The sequence below is a fragment of the Ammospiza caudacuta genome, chromosome 15 (genome assembly GCF_027887145.1).
Source record: "Ammospiza caudacuta isolate bAmmCau1 chromosome 15, bAmmCau1.pri, whole genome shotgun sequence".
NCBI classification, from domain to species: Eukaryota; Metazoa; Chordata; class Aves; order Passeriformes; family Passerellidae; genus Ammospiza; species Ammospiza caudacuta.
The window spans coordinates 345,313-365,637 of record NC_080607.1 but is presented as its reverse complement, the minus strand read 5'-3'; the positions used below and the strand labels follow the sequence as shown (position 1 = coordinate 365,637).

General features: G+C 49.4%; 1 protein-coding gene across 1 annotated transcript; it reads left to right on the top strand.

The window, feature by feature from the left end:
* Positions 1–16,012: 16,012 nt before the first annotated feature.
* On the top strand, positions 16,013–19,166 carry LOC131564535 (serine/threonine-protein kinase PAK 1-like). The gene is made up of 3 exons (XM_058814988.1): positions 16,013–16,182; positions 17,518–17,655; positions 19,029–19,166. Exons 1-3 carry the CDS (start codon positions 16,060–16,062, stop codon positions 19,119–19,121), a joined length of 354 nt encoding a protein of 117 aa, XP_058670971.1. The 5' UTR covers positions 16,013–16,059; the 3' UTR covers positions 19,122–19,166.
* The last annotated feature ends 1,159 nt before the right edge of the window (positions 19,167–20,325 follow it).

The window sequence follows — 20,325 nt, the reverse complement described above, 5'->3', positions numbered from 1 at the left end:
TACAAACTAGTAAGTGAGATTGCTGGGTGTGCACGTGTTAGGGAAGTGATTCCCCACAAACTCAGTGCTGAGATCAAGGATTACCTCTCTTCTAACCCTGAGCTGGCAGCAGGAATTGGGCCCTGCTTGGTAACGTTCATTTTGAAGACTTCTGTTGAGCAGGTAAGAATGGTGAAAATGAAATCTTTTCCAGCTGTTTTCCTTTGGTTTACCAGTTTGAGGGTTAAAATTGTGTGCTGCAGGTGTGCTGGGTGTGTGCAGAGCAGTGCAGCCCCAGAAACCCCTTGGCTTGCCCACAGGTTGTCATGCCTTGCTGCCAGGTGTGCCCAGCTGTGGCAGCAGAAGGAGCCCGCAGCGCAGTGGGCACCGTGCCCTGCCCAGCCGGGGCTCTCTGGCACAGAGCAGCAGCAGCGCCAGCGCCGTTCAACCCGCTCCTGCCTTGGCTTCCCCTGGCACACAGAAGCCTCTGGAAATCAGCACCGCCAGCAGCGTTCCCAGCTGGGAGCAGCTGCTGCTGGCAGGCAGATGCTGCCAGTTCGACTGCTGCCAAAGGGGAAGAGAGGCAGAGATGTACACGCACCGGAGCCCTGAGCATGTCCAATAAAGGTGCAAATATGTGGGGAGATTTGTTAGGAAGCATTTCATCTGTGATGCCAACAGTGGCTTCTCTCCTGGTTCTGTGTGTTCTGGATGAGGAATGCGATGGTTGGGTCTGACAATTAAGAAGCAGATGTTATGTGGATGTTCAAATGAGTAGTGATTATATTGTAATATATCCTCCCATAGTCCTCTTTCCCGTCCCCCTTGTAACAGCCTGGCTAGTCAGGGCATTTGGGGAGGGCTGGCTTGTGACCAGCAGGCAGGGTGTAACAACACCTGACCTCCAGTCGGGATGCAGGAAAGTAATCTCCACCAATGGACAGCAGAGAAAGAGTTGACTGGCAAAACTTTTGGAGGGGGCTGAGGATATAAAAGGCAGAGCATCCTTTTTGCAGATGAGCACATGGCTGCTAATCACAGAGACTCCCAGTGATGTGACTTTTCCTTATTCATTCCTTTGTTAAGGTTTACTAAACATTTAAAATTTTAAAAGTGAGAGTCATTTCTCAAACGTGTAATGCTGTGGGCCATTATCTTGGTCTGGTTTCCTTTGCTTGTGTCCCATCTGAGTGCTCAGTTGGGGTACAGGCTGTAGGTGCTTGGGGCACTCCTGGAGTTCCTCTTGGGTCCCCTGAACAACAGGGTTTGGCCCATGAGGGGAATTTTTGCTGCTTTGTGACAGATGAGAATTTCCCAGGCTCTTTTGTGTTTGCTGTAGGGAAGGTTGGTTATGGCTTTGCATAAACTCACAGACCAACACAGAGCTGTCCCTTTGTGATGTCAGGGCATGGTTGCCACGTCATCACAGTGGCATCAGAAAGTTGCCTTGGTGCACGGAAGGCCTGAGTGTCAGAGCAGCCCTAGGCCTTGCTCACATCAGGAGAACCTTCCTGGTCAAAGCATCTGTCAGTAGGCAGCTACCCACTTGTAAGGTTTTCTGTGAGCTGTTTAGGTGGCCTGGAAAGGCCCAGAGATGGCCTTGAAGAGCCCGGCGCTTCAAAGGACGAGGAGAGACTTCTGATCTTGTCTCGGTCTTGGTGTTTATTAATTGTTTATCTAAAAGACTTTCTTTCAGCCCGACAGAGGTCTGCACAGCAAGTCAGCCATGGGCACACTGCCGAAGCCCCTGGGCGGTCACTTATCTTTATACTCTAAGTTACGTATACAATATTTATCATTTCTCCCCAATACCTTCTACCCTTATTAACCGGTGCACTTCTAGTAATAACCAATCCCAAAGTGCCACCCTCACCACAGAAGATGGAGGCCAAGAAGAAGAAGAAGAAGGACAGGACACACCCCAATTCCTCCATCTTACTTCTTTAGACCCCCCTGTACCAAAATCCTAAACCCTGTATTTTACACTTTAACTAACTTATCCCTTCACCATTCACCCAGTGAATTCCTCCCAGTCCTCATACAGGTCTCATCTCCTGTGTAGGATCAAAATCCTGCCACCAGACACTTCTGGCAACATTCCAGGATTCCCGAGCCCCCCAAGGGTGGTCTCAGCCTCTCTGCACCTCCATCCTGAGGTGCTGAGATCCCACATCTCCCCCTTCTGTTTGCACCAGGAAGACCTCTTTTGTTATCCGATTCATAGTGTGTTTTGAACATGCAAATATGCATGGGACGACAAGTATGAGGATTAGGAGAACTATTAAAACATAGAACCCTATTCTTAAAATTCCTCTCCAAATGGGAGAGATGTCAAAGAATTCTACCCTTAAAATTCCTCTACACATGGGAGAGATGTCAAAGAACTCTACCATACATTTTGCTTTGGCTGACTAATAGGTAAATTATCCCATTGCTTATTGCAATGAATGAAAGAATGATGCACATAAGCATCATGAAACTCATGGCTTCACTTCTGTGTGACATCATTGCTTTGCTTTTCATTCAGGACCTTAACAGAGAATTCCCCCAAAGTCCTTAGTTCCTTTTATTTCTCTTCCGAGTCGTCTTGGCAATCTGAGTCTCGACTCCTGTCTGAGTACTCGTCTCTTTGTTTTTTGGATCTTTGTTTCTGGGATCCGCGTTTTCATGTTCTCGCACTCGAAATGGTTTCACGTGTCGTGCCGACACCCACGTCTTGATCTGTGGAGATACAAGCGAAAGCCTTGCCCCCCACTAGGTGGCGCTCTCACCAGCCTCCCCAGCTCGGATGACAGCATGAGCTCGACTGCCCCTCGTCCTGTCGACTGCCGTGTTCGTGATCTCACTTGAGACCATGTCTGCCTGGCTTTTAATTCAGCTGGAAATGGAGCTTGAACACCAGAACGTCTCCCTTGAAGGGATGAGTCTGGAACTCCGAGGATGACAACCAGAAGCATCAAGTCTGAAGAGAGTGTGGAGCCGCTCCCTGTCTCTCCCGAGCTGACGTCACTCTCTCCCCCTTGCTCCACCTCCGAGGCCTCCCCCCTCGGTCTGTCCCTGACTCTGTCTCCTCCTCCTCTGACGCTGTGTCCCTGGCTCCTCCCGCCAGTGTGTACAGCCCGCCCCCCGCCGGCACCCGGGCCCGCCCCGCAATTCGAGCCGACTTTGCTCCCGGGTTGTTACGAGTTTTGCCCACCGCGCGCGTTTCCGCTACTCTGCCGGCCGGCCGGAGCGGCCGCCACCCCCCAGCGCCGCGCTGATAAAGGCCGCGTCTGCACTCATGTCTCCCTTTATCTCTTCACCCCCGCTCCCCGCCGGCTCCGTCGCTGCCGCGCCGTGCCCCCCGCGAGGAAGCGCCTCCCCGCCCCGATCCCTTCTCTCCCCCCTGCACCCCCCCTTCCGATCCTGACTCCCCTGTACTCTCCGGAGTTTCAGGACGCTTTAGGAGCTTCCTGGGGTTTCTGGGTTTTGGGACCGGGGGCTTTAATAGTATTTCCTGCTCTCTTTTCTCAAGAGCCCTTTCCCCTGGCTTCTTGGGGCCAGAGGTAATTTTTTCCCCGGAGCATTGCTCCTCCCCCTCCCTCTGAGGGTGCCGCAACTTTTCGTTGCTCTCCCAGTCTTTTCGACTGTTCCGAAATGCCTTTCTAGAATTATCCTTGCCGGCGAGAGCAGCTTTAACGCTGTCTCGTCCTTTTTTGTTTCTAAAAAATATAAGTGCCTATTAATTTCCTGCCAAAACCCCACTTCAAATAGCAGGCATGTTTCGGCCAGTGGGTAATTAAGCCTTGCCCACAACAACAGCTGTTTTAATTCTTTTCTTGGGATCCCTTCTGTATATGCTTGAGCCACGCCTTGTAAGGCGGACAAAATTTCCCGTTGTTTTTTTTGGGAGAGTGTGCAATTATGTTCTTATTTTTGACCTTCTCACCGAATCTGTCGTCAGAGCTGTCCGAAAGCTCCCTGTCTCTGTCCAGCAGGTCACAGGAGAAGGAATCCAGAGGCGCCTTCCGGTTCCGATCAGGGCTGCTCTGCTACGAACTGTCTTCGGCAGAAGCTGAGAGATGGACTTCTCAGTGACTGCTGTTTTTTTTTGCAGACTCTTCTGGCCGTTTTTTTTTTTTCTTTTCTTCTTTCTTCTTTCTTCTTTTCCTTTTTTCTTCAGGCTTCTCTCCTCAGGAGCTGCCCTCTCAGCTCTTCAGCTCTTCAGCTCTTCAGCTCTTCAGCTCTTCAGGGCTGATCTCCCCCCGAAAGGGTTGGTGGGGGGTGCCCACGCAGCGAACGCCACTTGTAGATTTCATTTTTCTCCCGGCTGATTTATGTTCGGCGATATCTCCGGGACGCCACTTGTAAGGTTTTCGGCTGTTTAGGCTTGTAAGGTTTTCCGTGCTGTTTAGGTCCAGGGACGCCACTTGTAAGGTTTCATGTTTCTCCCGGCTGATTTACGACCGGTGATAGCTCAGGGACGCCACTTGTAAGTTTTCGGCGTTCTTCTTTGCTCGGCTGAGTTAGCTCAGGGACGCCGCTTGTAAGGTTTTCTGTGAGCTGTTTAGTTGGCCTGGAAAGGCCCAGAGATGGCCTTGAAGAGCCCGGCGCTTCAAAGGACGAGGAGAGACTTCTGATCTTGTCTCAGTCTTGGTGTTTATTAATTGTTTATCTAAAAGATTTTCTTTCAGCCCGACAGAGGTCTGCACAGCAAGTCAGCCATGGGCACACTGCCGAAGCCCCTGGGCGGTCACTTATCTTTATACCCTAAGTTACGTGTACAATATTTATCATTTCTCCCCAATACCTTCTACCCTTATTAACCGGTGCACTTCTAGTAATAACCAATCCCAAAGTGCCACCCTCACCACAGAAGATGGAGGCCAAGAAGAAGAAGAAGAAGGACAGGACACACCCCAATTCCTCCATCTTACTTCTTTAGACCCCCCTGTACCAAAATCCTAAACCCTGTGTTTTACACTTTAACTAACTTATCCCTTCACCATTCACCCAGTGAATTCCTCCCAGTCCTCATACAGGTCTCATCTCCTGTGTAGGATCAAAATCCTGCCACCAGACACTTCTGGCAACATTCCAGGATTCCCGAGCCCCCCAAGGGTGGTCTCGGCCTCTCTGCACCTCCATCCTGAGGTGCTGAGATCCCACACCCACTGACAAGAGGCTTGTTTTTTTAGCGTTTAGAAAAATTGCAGAAATGCCAATAATTAACCATCTGGCCACTGCAGCTTTTGCTGCATATGGCATTACTTATTCCATTTATTATTTCACGAATTTTGCATGTAAGTAGAGGCTTCCCTTCTGCTTAGGTTAGGGTGTATCCTAACCTGGCTTTTGTATGTCTTCCTGCTCTTTCTTGGGGGCTGAGTTTCTGATTTTGAAACAGAAAGAGCATTAGGATGCCTCTGCTTTGGTAAAGCTCCTGTCAAGAGGTTCAGCTAAAAGGGGGTGTCTGTAGCCACAGGGGCAGCATTTGCAGGGGAACCTGCAGGGCTTCCGTTCCCTGCACGGGAGAGTCTGTGGCAGCAGAGTCTGTCATTTCCTCAGGTTGCTGGGAGAAGCAAGACACCTTTGAAAATGTAGACTGGCAGACCTTCTTTAAGGCTTTCCAAAAACTCTGCAGTTGTTCCCAGAATTCAGAGAAAGCTTCTTTCTTTTTAAATGTTGTCATGAAAGGGTTTGACTAACTTGACCTTTTACTAAATGCTAAAATAGTTGTTCCCTTTGAAAGGAAGTGCTGCTGTGCTTTTCCACAATAGAACTGCGCCACCTCTGGGGGATTTTGGGGAAGCTTTTCTGGGCAGCGGTTTCCTGCAAGTCAATCAGAATTAGTGCATGACACTGAGTGAAACAAAAACAGTACCTGAAGGAGAAGATTTCAGAAGCTGTCTTATGTGTTTGGTAGAACAGGAGCATTGAGTGTTAAAAACACTTTGTATTTGCTTGATCATATTTGTATTTATTTCCTGGCTAAACTGGCTGCAGTGTAGGCACAACCAAGAATATTGTCCTGATCTCTTGCTGGCTGTGTGAATGAGATGTGTCTCCTGGAGGGATGTTGTGAAACAGGAAATCATCTCTGTTTGGGTTGACTTGTTCTGTGGGATTCAGCAGCCCAGGCAGTTTTCTGACAGCATCTGGTTCATTCTCCCTTCCCACTACAGGACACCTGAAATGTGTATTCAGCAGTGCTGAAGATCCTGAGGTGAGTGAGAAAGGAACATTTCATGTTCCTGGTGTTTAAGACTTGTAGAGCAAGCTGAGAGCTTGGCCAGTAGCAGTAGACTGTAGAGGGCCAGCTAGGAAGGCCGAAAGAAAAACCATATTCATGCCTGTAACAAAAATAATAAAGGCAGCGATAGATATTTTTAAATTTCCTACTCAGAGTTTGAAGAACTAAAAACCTAGTTTTGAAAAGAGAATGATGCTTGCAGACAGCAGATAGGGAAAATTTAATTAAGAGCAATTTCCTGTACAGTTGAATTAGATCATTTTAATTTAAAGAGAGGGACTTAGAATCCTATTCCTATCAAACTTTATGATATCCACTTGGAACATGAGGTGGTAGAACAGGAAGGCCATCTTGCAATGGTGCCTGCTGTATCTCAAGTGCAATGGGCACCTTTGTGGCTGGGGAGCTGCGTGGGCCCAAAGGACGCAGGGCTGGCGGCCGTGAGCAGCTGAAGATGGGGCAGCGTGGGGCCAGGGGGCCAAGAAGGCCAAGGGCACGGTGGCTGTGCCAGCAGCAGTGGGGCAGCAGGAGCAGGGCAGGGAGCATGGCCCTGTGCTGGGCAGCGCTGCGGCCACAGCTGGAGTGCAGCTGTGGGCCCTGGGAAGCAGAAAGTCATGGAGGGGCTGCAGCGTGGGCACAGAGGGACAGGGGAGCTGGGCAAGGGGTGCAGCACAAGGCCAGGGAGGAGGTGCTGAGGGAGCTTTAGCCTGGACAATGGGGGCTCATGAGGGACCTTCAGGCAGACTTCCATAGATCCCTGCCTTGGATCCATAGAGCCAATGCTCAGCACGAGGGCTGTTTCCCTGACAAACATCCCTTCACTGCATCCAAGTGCTTTAGACACTGGTGTGGGTAACACTTTCATATTTTGTTGATTTGTTTGTTTGCTAGAAGGAGAAGCCTTGTGCAATTTCTCCTTCTCCAGGGAGCAAGGGAGCTTTTTTCTCAGTCTTTCCTACGCTTTTACAGCACTGGCAGAAATTCTGGTAGAATTTTAGTTTTCAGGGGGGCAGTGCTGGACAATGCAGTATTTTTGCACAAGAACACATAGTTTGGGGCAGGGATGTTGGTGCAGAACGAGCTGTTCTGGTGCCAGACCAGCCAGTAGAGCTTGCCCATCCTTTTCAAGTTAACAGCTCCCATGTCTTTTGGCTGCCCAGGGAATCAGTGTGTGTTGTGTTTGGGAACTGAGTAGGAAATCAATGCCCTTGCATTCCAGCTGGTGCTCAGAGATTAGAGGAGCTGGGAGGGGCTGGGCTGCATTTCTGATTCCAGCCACTTCAGCACCATCAGTGTGGGCGAGTCCAAGCGAAGAACTTGCCCGAGCACAGATGCACAAAGAGAGCCGTTCCCAGTGCAATGCTCTGGGTCTGATTGCATTCCATAAGGACCTACATACTCCAGATTCCCCAAGAGTGTGGGTTACTGAAGCAACAGGAGAGCAAGTTCAGGATGGCTGCTGGTTGGGGCACTGCTGCCGAGTGCTGATGTGTGTAGCGACAGAAAGGACAGGATTGATTCAGGGTGACCCCCACGTGGCAAAAAATGTGCTTTCACTCTATGATTTAGAAGTTTAAACAAATGCTTTATTAAGCTATGTTATATTACACTAGTACTATATTAAAACTATACTAAAGAGATATTATACAAAAAACATACCAAAGAAAAACTCATGACTGTCTCCACACAGCCTTTTATCTAATTATCTAATCAGTCTAAACAACTATCACTAAAATGCAATTAACAAATCACTTTCAGTAAACAATCACTATAACACATTCTTCATGTACTAAAAAACAGGAACAGCAAGTAGAGATAATAATTGTTTTCTCTCCTTCTATGAGTTTCTCACTACCTTCCCTTAAAAAAAACCTAGGAGAGAGAATTATATCTCTCTCCATTCAAAAAATGTAAATACTACAGCACAGTAAAGAGAGATGATAAAAGTGAGATCTGTCTATCTATCTATTTTAATCTTCCTGGCTCTGCTCCAAAGCAGTGGAAGATGCAAAGCTCCCCTAAAGTCATCCCTTCAGGAGAGAAGTAGAGATAAGTTCCATTGACTGATGCTGAGCAGGCAGAGATGTTTCCCCCTCCAGAGATGTTTGTTTTTTCCCCTCATGTTTTCCTACTCCAGCCTTTTCTGACCTGAAGCCTTCATTGGTCCTTTAAATTTTTGCATGTCTTAAGGGAGTGGAACTATCCCATGCTGTAGCTGGAGTCTGGTGACTCTGGTCATACATGCCATGCCATACAGGACACATGGTTTCCTTCACTGGCATCCCCAGGGCTGTGTAAGTGCATTCGTTAATGGGGCCTTATGAGAAACTCTGTTACTGCTGGTCAGAATTCTCTGTTGACAATAGAGGGAGAAGAAACACCTTGGTCCTCCTCCATATACTGAGGTGGCCACAGAGGTTCTCTGACTTCCATCAGAGATCTTTGCATGCATCCTTATCTCCTGAATGACCCGGTTTTCTAACAAGAGTGTGGATGTCAGGAAGGAGGAATGCTGGTGCAGGCCTGAAGAGAACGTGAACTCCAGAAGTGTCTCTCACAAGGAGCTTCACCCAGGAAGCCCCTGCAGAGCCAGGATGGAGCTGTGGGACAGGGCGGGGAGTCAGTCACTACTGAAAGACAAACAGGACACGGCAGAAGCAGAGGGAGGCCCTCACCAGACCCTTGAGAAATGCCACCCCTTCCCTGTCAGCTGCCTGAGAGGCTGCTGGAGCTTCAGTCCCAGATGGCCCCTGATTGTAGGGCCAGGGTCACTTTGGAATCTGTGCCTCCCCTCGGGCAGAGAATGACCCAGGAGAGCATCAGCACAGTGCTTTGGGAACGTGTGAGCCCAGCAGTCTGTGAGTCTTGGCCCACAAAGGGCGTATGGGAAGTTGAAACCCATCTTCTCTTGCTTTCTGTGCAGGTGCTTCTAGAGAAAGGGCAGGAGCACACTGCCTCATCTGAGCTGCCATGCCAGACTCAGGGAGAGCTGTTCCCAGCCCGAGAGCAGGAAGAGCAGCTCAGGCAGCAGGTGGAAGAGCCACAGGAGAATGGCCAGGTAAGCCTGACTGGCCAGGGCACAGAGGGAAGGGCAGGAAGAGGGGCATAAACCAGAGCTCTTGGGACTAAGGAGGCCAGAGTCCCACAGGCAATGGAGGCACAGAGCCTTGCAATCTGCAGAGATCAGCCCTGGGACAGGAGGTTTGCAATGGAGGCAGATGTGGGGAGGGAAGCAAATGGAGGCAGATGTGGGGAGGGAAGCAGAAAGAAGGGGCTGAATAAATGTGATTTGGAGGCTGCAAGAGGAAAAAAGGTGAGCCTGATGGCAGCTCTCAGTCCCTTGCTCTGCTTTTGTGTGTACAGAACATCAAGGCAGAGCCACAAGCAGAGCTGCCCGAAGCTCAGAGTGACATCATGGCAGTGAAGAGAAAGAACAAGGAAGACATGGGAAGAATTCAAGAGGAGAATCTCCACCAGCAGAGGGGCGATCAACAAAACCAGGTGAATGAAAGAGTGGCAGCCACTCCACTCATGAAATGTCCTCTCTTTTGTTTGTTAGAGAACATGAAGGAACAGCTGGATGCAGAGCTTCAGACAGCTCACAGTATGATCAAGGCAAGGCATAAGCAGCTGGAGGAAGAAATGAAAATCATCAGAGAGAAACTTAATCGCTTCCGTCAGTCTCTGCAAAACCAAATGAGTGAAAGAGGGATGCAGCCACTGCAGTCACCAATCTGGTGGTTTCTGCCCTTCTTGCCTTTCCAGTGCAGAGCAGCAGGGAGTGGGGCCATGCCTCTGAGTGCCATGCTGCTGTAGTGTGTGTATCACAGTCACTCTGAAGGACATTTCCTGGTGTGCTGAATCTCAACTGCTGCCCTGGACAGTGAAACTTGTCCTTTGGCCTTTTGGCCAGCAGTCATCCAAATTGATTCCTGCTGGCCTGTTCCTGCTCTCCTTTTTTCTTGAGGTGTTTTTACAGTGGAACTTGGTGACCCAGATGGAGGACTGAAACAAGCTGTTGTATCCCCTGTCAATCTGTTCTTTGCCTTTCCTCACAGTCGATGACTCCTGGCTGACAGGAACAAGCTGTAGTGTCTGACTGCTTTGTTCTGTTTGACTTGAGGTGCAAGTGTTGACATCTCACCGGGCAGCCTGCGAAGACTTGCAGGGAATGTGTGGCAATGAAGGACCCCAAGTTAGGAGTGAGGCACAGGAGCAGTGCCCACCAGAAATGCTCCAGGTCCAGCACATCATGGGCTCTGAACCTGCTGCTGCAGCAGCATCACCTTGAGGAAGCCCTTCTGTGAAACCTGGGAACTCAGGCTCGGGCACATCCCGGGAACAGGAGATTGAGGAGGAGTACCTGGAGCTGCTGGGTACGTCTGGGGTGTTTCTTATCTGAGGGACAGTGTGTTGTGTGCAGGTGTCAGCAGAGCTGTACCAAATGCTCCTCCTGAGCTCGGTGTCACAGGGCCATTTAGAACTCCCCAGAGGCAGTGCTGTGCTCCGAGGCAGCGAGAGAGCTCTGGGTGTTCCTGCTGCCTCTGAGGGCACCTGGGACTGGCTTGGGTTTGCCTGAGCTTCCCTCTCTGCTAAAGGCTGAAGCAGGGATTGTTCTTGGATCTGCAGAAGGCTGTGACCTAGCAAATGATCTAGGCAAGTCCTGTGTGCTAGTGGCCAAACTGAACAGAATTTTTAGCTTCCTAAATTCTCCTTAGACTCCTGACTTCCAACCAGTCATCACAGCAAAAAAACTTCACAGAAATGGACTGACTTTGGAGTTTTGTTGTTTTGGTTGAGGATTTTCTTTTGGGGGGGGGTGGGGTGGGATTGCTTTTCTGTTGTTCATTTTTGGTGGGGGTTTTTTGTTGTGTTTTTCTCCATCCTGAAGGAGCCCTTCTACCCCATGTTTTACTGATGTCATTTTTATGACTGTTACTGTTACCACTACTACATCTGCAGTTTATTTTCATGAGAATGCTATATTTTTGTCAAGAAGAGAATGCTATCTTTTTGTCAATAAGAACTACTTTGAAAGAACATCAGGTTACAGGACAAATAGAGAGCACAAGGTATTTTCCATGTGCCCCCAAAGAAAAAACAGAGACTTTGATAACAAACTTTATTTAATCTTCTAGTTTTATGCTTATCAAGATGTGTCCAGGAGACACATCCAAGTGGCGTGATCAGATAAAACTGTACTGCAGGCATTTCTCAGGAGAGAGCCTCCAGCCCAGCCATGGTATATCCCTCAGATCCATGGCACTTTTCCATACCTGATTCCCACTCTTTCCCATGACTGTTAGAATCCTACCCATTGGCCCAGGCCCTGCTCAGATCAGTCTCTAGGAAAACACATCAAGCCCTTTGTGATTCTGCAGCACAACCCAATGAAACTGCTTCTTGCCCTGAACAGCTGGCAGTGCTGTGCTCTCAGATAAGAGACCTGGTGGGGCTGAGACCAGAGCCCAGTGGATTCTGTGTCTGCCATCACCAGTTGGGACAAAAAGGGCACTGATCTGTGCCTGGGTGTGGCTGATCTCAAAGCCCATCCTGTTGTGTCCTGAATGGGGGCAACAGCTTGTCTGGGGCTCAGGCTCACTCTGGCTTCTTCCCATCAGTGCCTGTCAGTGCTCATGCTTGGGCTTTGCCAGCCTTGTTGTGGTCGCTGCCCTGTCCCTGAGGGCTGGAGGGATTGCAGAGGCTGGAGCCTTCCTTAGCTGGGAGAGGGGCATCTTTGAGCTCAGCCTGCTCATAAACAGGTCAGGGTCCTGATGCTGAAAGCCCCGTCAGGATCGGTTACAGCTTTAGCTGCTCTGGTTTACAAATGGGAAGGCATTCCTTTGGCAAACTGCTGAAAGGTGGGGAAGATGTCCTCCTCTCCTGGGATTGTATGTCCCTGTGCTTTTTTTCCTGTCAAGAGAACTCTTCAAAAGACTGTATAAATCAGTCTCTGTGCTGGCCACCTGTGCTGCAGGGCTGTCTGCCTGGTTGTGGTTGTTGTTACCCAGCCGACCACAAAGGGCTCAGAGCTCCAGGCGCTGGGGCTGCCTTTTGTATCTCCTGGAAGCTGGGATCTCTGCCTTAAAGTCAGCATCTTGCATTTTGTTTCCCTCAGGGAGAATGGTGAACACCACTGAAAATCCCCTGATGAAATACACACATCTGAATTATATTGGCAGCGGGTGAGTCCAACAGCAGTTACTCCTGCACAGCCGTGGGCCAGGTGTTTTTGGGGTGGAATGTCTATCCAGCGTGAAGTCAGGCCAGCTGCAAAGATGATCACACAGTGGGGATAGATTGTCCCATCTCTAAATGCTGCTCAGAATTTGTGAGTGGGCTCAGAAGGCATTGTCAGAGATGCCTTGCTACCGAGGTCTTGCCTGCATCAAGGAACAGGACCTGGAAGGTCTCCTTGTCTCTCAAGTGTGGGACAGCTCTGTGTTAATTTCTTTAGCATTTTGTGTATGCCTCAAAATCATACTGGCACACTAATGAAAAGAGAAGAAACTTGCTTGCCTGAAAGAGCAACCTATGCCCTATCAAAGCTGTGAGATAACAGTTCCCAGGAACAATTCTTTCCCCTGGTTTGAAGAGGGAAACACTCTGTGGTCAGGATAGGAACCACACTGTTTAGACAGTGAAACACAAGAGGAAAGACTAAACTCCCTTTAGAAATTGAACCCCAGTGCTTCAGGAACAGGCCCAGTGCCCATGCACTTGAGAGGAAAATGCATCATGTCCCTTCTGGCAGAGCCCTCCTGCATCCTGCAGGTTTTGACACTTCCAGCAGAGATCTCCTGTGTGGGCTGGCTTTCACTGCAAGATCTAAACAGCTTCTCCTTTCTCTGCTTCTGTTTTGTTTCTAGGACTTTTGGAGATGTTTACAGAGCACTCGACAGTGCCACAGGAGGAGAGGTAAATGTCAACAGCCCCTGCAGGCTCTGCTGCACTCGAGGGCTTTCCCCTCTGGTGTGAGCTGTGGCTGGAGCTTTGGGCAGAGCTGTGCTGAAAAGGCACAAGAAGCACAGACTGGTGCCAGCCCACAGAACACATTTGGGACTTTGTCCTCCTCAGCTGCCGGAAGGAAGGCACGGAGGGCAGCAGTTCCTTTCAGAGAAGGACGTGCTCACTCGCTCTCCATTGCTAGAACAAAGGTGGTGCCTGCGAGCACCTCACTGCTCTTTGGGGCTGCAGCTTCAGAGTCCTGAATTCTCATTTCTGGCTGCCAGCAAATCCATCTGAAAGTTACTGGTAGTTCCTTAGCCACCTGCAGTGCTGCACTTGGGAACTGCACGTAGGGAGAGATCTGCAAGGCGTCCCTGCAAGCCCTAAGCCCTGCCCATATCACAAGATGTATCCACAGAGTATTAAGGCATGGATTCCTTCTTCTGAGTCCCAAACAAAGCAGCAGAGAGTGTGGTCAGAGGTTTGTGGGTGATAACTGAGACACCGCTGTTACCAAGTGGTCAAGGCCAAATGTCAGTGGCCCCACGTGTCCTGTAACTGGCTCCCAAGGGAGCAGAGAAATGGGCTGTTGGAATGTCAGTTCCTGATTACTGCAGTGCCTAATCACAAGGCAGTTTGGCACAGCTCAGCTGTGTCATTGCAAAATCACCCGCTCCACCTGCCTTGTGGTCTCGTGCCACCAACCTCTCAAGTTACTGATTTTCAATGTCATTTTAGGTGGCAATAAAAAAAATAAATCTTCAAGGAGTGAGGAGGAAGGAGCTAACCTTTAATGAAATAATGATCATGAAGAGGTATAGGAGTCCCAATGTTGTGAATTATTTAGACAGGTGAGAGGTCATGGTCTTATCCCATGGATGTGTGTTTACATATCGCAAACATGAGAGGTTCAAAACCCACTTTGGTCAGTGGCAGCAAGTAAAGCTGTTAATTTTTATTTATTCATATTTCTCTACTCATCTCCAATGGATGAGAAGAGAGTGCTTCTTGTCTGCATGAGTCTTCCCTGGCACACCTAGTTTGATAATTACTCCAAAATTATTCAAAACCTGGGTCAGCTGTATCTTCCTAACTCAGTAGCCTCAAAGTTCACTGCCTCCACATTTATTTGGGATTGATTTTTTAAAGTTTCTTAAGTGCAGATGAACCATCCTAAAGTGGATTTCCCTTGGATTGTTGCCCCTCTTTGCCATTGCTATGCATGCCAGGAAGACTAGGTGCTTATTTCCAGAAACACCATGCCTGACATGTTTTTTATCTGGGCTGTTTCTAACTGCACTTTTCATTTGCTGCCCATCTAAGACATCTCCTTTTTCACAGATGTGTCTTTCTCCTTGAGACTGCACAGATTGCAAATAATGCACAGCCAAGAGGGAATGTCTATTCCTTTGATTCTGTCCTTGTCACAAAGGCATCTGGAAATAAGAAACCTGGAAGCAAAAAATCAACGTAGCCATGCATGTCCATCTCTACCCGCTTGTTTCCTTCTTTCAGCTACCTTCTGGGCAAGGAACTCTTGCTGGTTATAGAGTACATGGATGGAGGTGTCCTGAGCGACATCGTCAGCCAGACCTGCCTGTCTGAAGATGAGATGGCAGCCATCAGTCGGGAGGTCAGCAATCCCAGCTGTGTTTCCAAGGGCTTGGGCAGGATTGTCTGGGAAACAGGGGCTCAGAACAGGGGAGGTTTCCTGTGCCAAGCTTTGTTTCTGTGTTGCTGGTATGCTATGGGCAAGTAAAAGCATCTCAAGTGAAAGGCCTGCCAGTGCCCCTGCACTCCCTGTACTCAGTGCCAGTACTCTTATCTATCTCCTGCTGTTGTATTCTCGCTCTGTCTCTTGTATTTGTATTTGCTGTTCTCCACCTTGCCTCTCTAAATGTTTGCCTGGAGTCTGTCTTCACTGCATTCCTTGCCTGTAAAAGCAAAGGTGCTGGTGGCAGGATTTGAAACAAACAGCAAAGAAAGAAGAGAGAGACTCGTTTCTCTCAGTGCTCAGCTAAAAAGGATAGGAGTGCAGCCAGAATGCTCTTTGCTTCTGAGCACATGCGCTGCAGCAGGAGTCATCCTGGCTGGTTGGCAGGGGACAGCCTACAACAGCAGGTGCTGTTGCTCTTTCAAAAGCTGACGTGCCTTTCCTCAGAAAGGTCCTGCTCTGCAAGTGTTGGAGCAGCAAGCTCTTCCTCTCAGTAGCCATTACTCCCCATTCCCCTGGAGAGGGAATCTTTTAGATTCCCTTGTTTCCTTTCTTGTGTGATGAAATCACATCACTAATGTTTGCCCTTCTGTTTCTGTTTTCTCGCTCAGTGCCTGCAAGGACTGGATTTTCTTCATGCAAACGATGTGATCCATCGAGACGTGAAGAGTGACAACATCCTTCTCAGAACCGACGGTTCTGTCAAACTGGGTCAGTATATTCTTGGTCAGGTGCAGCATTCCAGGGATGTGGGTGTGGGGCTGCTTGGCATGACTGCCAGCTCCCCAAAAATGGTGCTGGTGGGCGTGCAGGGACCCCTGCTGCGAGCTGAGGGCACAGTTGCAACGTGCACAGAGGTAGAAGGAGCCACAAGCAGTCAAGAGTGGCCTTGCTCTGTGTGGGTCCCTTCCAGAGGGAGGGAGTTACAAGTCTTAAGTTTCCAAAGAACAAAAGCCACTGCTAGAGGCAGTGTAAAACATGGGAGGATTTTTAAAGTCGCCAATGCCAGGAGATTCAACAGAGCAATTTCAAACTTCTGCTGGGGAATTCTTTTGCTTGCTTTCCTAATTGCACAGAATCCAGATAAAACCAGTATTTTGTTTTCTCCTCAGCTGATTTTGGCCTCGCTACTCAGCTCACCCCTGAGCAGAGCAGACGGTGCTTGGTAACCGGGACTCCTTGGTGGATGGCGCCTGAAGTGGTGACAGGTCAACCATATGGCCCCAAAGTGTACATATGGTCTTTTGGAATTGTGGGAATTGAAATGATAGAACAAGAACCTCCTTACTTGAGCGAAAGTTCTGGCACGGTAAGGAGCAAATACTAACTGATCCCACTGTCTTTCTCACCTGTCCCATGTCCTGTGTGCCACTGGACAAAATCCCATTGCCATCTGCTGGAACTACTTCCACCAAGGTCCCCTCCTACAAATGTCCCTGCAACACATCAGCATTTGCTGTACTTTTGGTTGCATCAGTGGGGGAACTCAAGCCTTACCACATGCAAACAAACTCCAAACAAACTCCATTCTCACTCAACACTTTCCTTTGGGTTAGTGGTTCCAGTTCTTTTGTCTGTGTAGATGGCCTTAATAACAGGAAAAAAGCATCTTAAAAGTGTTGTTATCTTTCCAGAAATGAAGGAAGGAAACCCAAACCCAACAAAGTTTCTAAAACCGTGGTCTTTAGAGAGGAACCTAACCCTGTGTGCAGTTTCTTCTCACTGGAAAACATGGGCATGAGGGTGTAATGCACAGAGTCTCTTCTGCTTCTTGTGCAGTGCTGCTGAAACACTCAGTGACCGTGTTTCTCTCCTAGCCCAAGCAACATTCTGCACGTCACCAAGCCAGAGCCTGGTGATGTGGAGAGCCTGCCAAAACCTCCTGTTTGTTTCCTGGCACTTTCTGGCATGGGCCTACCATTAATCCATTGACTTGAGCAGCCAAATGACTAGAGGGTGTCCATAGGGATGGAACCTCTCCTTCTTCTGACCTAGACAATTTTTCTTTTGCTGCAAAAATGGGAAGCTGAAATTTTCAGACTGCTGAGAGACAGAGCTGCAGGTGGCCCCTGTGTGCCCAAGCAGGCATTTTCATTCCAATACATTTGTGCAGGTATCTTAATGTGTCTGTGTTGAAGAGGAGATTGTAAATGTTTGTTTCCCTACCTGGGTATTAACTGATGGATTTAGTTTCTTTTCTTCCAATTCCCATTGTTTTCAAGAACAGCACAAAAAGCTTGATGAGTTTTGTTCTAGGGCACGTGCGCTTAAAGGACCAACAAGCACTGCAGAGATGCCTTTCATGTACTAACCCTTGAAATTAGTTAGTATAGCAAAGTCCCTCTTCCAAAAACCATCTCAAGCTGGCATGAATCCTCAGAGAAGCAAATGTCCTTTTGCTGATGTAGTTCCCACTAGGAACTAGGTCAGGCAATGAAATCAGCTGCCAAGGCAAGATCTGCAGGATGGTGGAAAAGCTGTGGCTGCATCGGGGTTTGGGTTTTGGTTGGTAAAGGAAAGTCATCTCTGGGTCTGTGCCAGGGCAGAAACTGCCACTGAAGAACAGAGGTTAAACAAAGGGAGCTGGGAGAGCCTTAGAGATGTGAAAGCAGGAGGTGGAGCCTGTTGTCTCCTTTTTCTCCAGGCTACATACCTGATAGCCACAGTAGGGACTCCACAGCTGCGGCAGCCCAAGCTCCTCTCGGCTTTGCTGCGTGACTTCCTGAGCTGCTGCCTGCAGACAGACGAGGAGCAGCGCTGGTCTGCCAAGGAGCTCCTGCAGGTAAAATGTGAAGGGGCTGCAGGTGAAACAGGCTCTGAGGGATGGGCTCCTCCTCCACTCAAGCCCAAGGCAGCAGATGAGCCCCCTTCCTCCTCACCTCCACTCTTGCTGCTCTGCAAATGAAAATGGTGAGGAATCCTAGACTGGGCTGGGCTGGCAGGGCCCTGTAAATGTCCTCTGGTGCAAGTGTCCTGCAATGAGCAGGGACATCTTTAAAGAGATTGGGTGGCTCAGAGCGCTTTGCCACCGGAGCCAGAATGGTTGCAGGGATGGGGCTCCTACAAGCTCTTGGGGCAAGCTGTGCCAGGGTGGCACCATGCTCCGAGTAAACAAGTTCTTCCTTAGACCTACTCTGATTAGATGCCCTTAGTGTTTAAAAATATTTGTCCATATCCTATTGTAACTGCCCTGTTAAAAAAGATGTCCCACACTTTCTTCAAAGCCACTGTGAAGTCTTGGAAAGTGGCAATAAAGTCTCCCTGGGGCCTGTCCTTCACAAAACTGAATAACTCCAGCTCCCGCTGCATTTCCTGTGAGGAGAGGTGCTCTGTCCTCTGACTGTTTCTGTTGCCCTCTTTTGTGATTTGGTGGAATGTTTAGTTTTATCTAATGGCAAAAGAATTGAAGTAGAGCAATGCAGGGTACAGAGACATGAAATGGTGGTGGAGGAACCCAAGGAAGCCAGTCCCAGCCTAGGGGTCAGAGATTTGGCTGTGGGCAGGAGGGGCTGTGGGGGGCTCACTGTGAGCCTCTGAGGGGCCCTGGTTTGTGCCCCCCAGCCCACCCTCAGAGGTTTCTGCCACGCAAACAGGGACAGCTGGGACGGACTTGTCCCAGCCCCATCTGCTGCCTGGCACGCTCAGACAGGAACTGTGCCAGGGTTACTGCCAGGTTGTGTGGCAGAGAGGGAACTGCAGGGCCCAGTGCCACTGGGCTGGCCCTGCTGGGAAGGAAGGTGCCATCCAGCACACGAGGGGCAGGGCATGGAAAGGCAGACACTGCTTTCTGTCCCTGTGGGAATCAGCACAGTGCCTGTCTTTCAAAGGCAGGGACCTATGTGAGTCATTGGAGTTTCCTGAAAGGAAGAAAATCCAGGGACAGAAAGCGCCATTTCTAGAGCACTGGCAGGGCAAAAATCCCAGCATGATGAAGACATCACAATAAACAGATGAGTGGTATTCTGGGCCAGGTTTGCCTGTGATGGCAAGGTCTTGCACATTGGGGATGACTGGGGGGGGGAGCAGATGGTCCCATTGCTCCTCTTTCTGGGTCTTTCCAGGAACTTGATGTATCCTGATTGAGTCCCTGAAGCAATGAGCTTGGAAAGTAATGGTTCACTGTTCTTTGTTGAATTTTTTTTTTCCAGTGGACAGCATCCATTTGTAACTTCAGCCAAGCCACCATTCATCCTGGCACAAGTCATCAACTCAGTGAAGAAGACGAATAAGCCTAACCCTAAACTCTAAACCTAAAACCTAACCCTAACCTTAAATGCTAACCCAAACCCTAACCCTATCCCTATCTCTATCCCTTACCCTTTCCCTAACCCCAACCCTAAGCCTAAGCCAAAGCCTAAACCTAAACCCAAACCTGAACCTAAATCTAAGCCTAAGCCTAAGCCTAAACCTAAACCTAAGCCTAAGCCTAAACCTAAGCCAAAGCCTAACCCTAACCCTAACCCTAAGCCTAAGCCTAACCCTAGGAGACGAGAACATAGCAATCATGGCTAGATGTTATCTCTGTTACCAATTTAGAGTAGGATTGTAGAGTAGGGTTGCTAAAGAGATTTGAAGCATAGAATTATAGATTAGAGTTGTAATTAATAAAGTTTCTGAAACATCAACTCACTTGGAAGATTCTCCTCCTTCTGACCCCTTCAGAAAATTCAACATTTCCTTCTGAATTACCAATTGTTTTTTATTGGTACTAAGTCACACGTATGGCTTTTTTTGTATGGTTTCATAAGTGAGGAGGGCTCCTCTTCATTCATCCTCTCCAGACCGCACTGCCTTTGGAATATGACCCACTGGCTGGTTATGGCACAGCTGTGGTATTTCTAGTTGAGGCAGAAAGGGCAATGGCATTTGAAGGCAAAACCAAAGGAAGAATGAGGCAGGCCAAACACCCTGTGCAGATGCAGGCCTTCAGGTGTGACTGGAGAGCAATGGGGTTCCTGCCACTTGGATTTGTATCCCTAAATGCAATAATCTCTTTGGCTGGAGGAGAGCCTTGCTCAAGTGAGAAAGCAGAAAGATCAGAGAGGGTGCTCGGGAAGGTCTCCTGTGGCGCAGAGCTGTCAGTGCCTGTGAGGTGAGAGCGGGCCCAGCCTTGCCCGGGCTGGAGCCCCAGCAGAGCCCCGGCAGAGGCCGGAGCAGCCTGAGCCCCGGCAGAGGCAGGCTGGAAGGAGGCCCTTGGAGCTGCAAGAGGCAGCAGCCGGGCCCTGGGTGTCTCTTGCTGGGAGCGGGCGAATCCTCCGCTCTCAGAGCCCAGGTGGCAGCTGGCTGCTGCCGAGGGGAAGCGCAGCCGTGCTGGGCACAGCCCGGCCTGGAGGCCATGGCCGTCTGGAGTGTGCCCAGAAGCAGAGAAAGGCCAAGGGCAGCTGCAGGCCACTGGGCTGGCTGAGGATTCCTCCTCTTCTGCCGGCTGCCCTGCAACTCCTGGCAAAGGCCA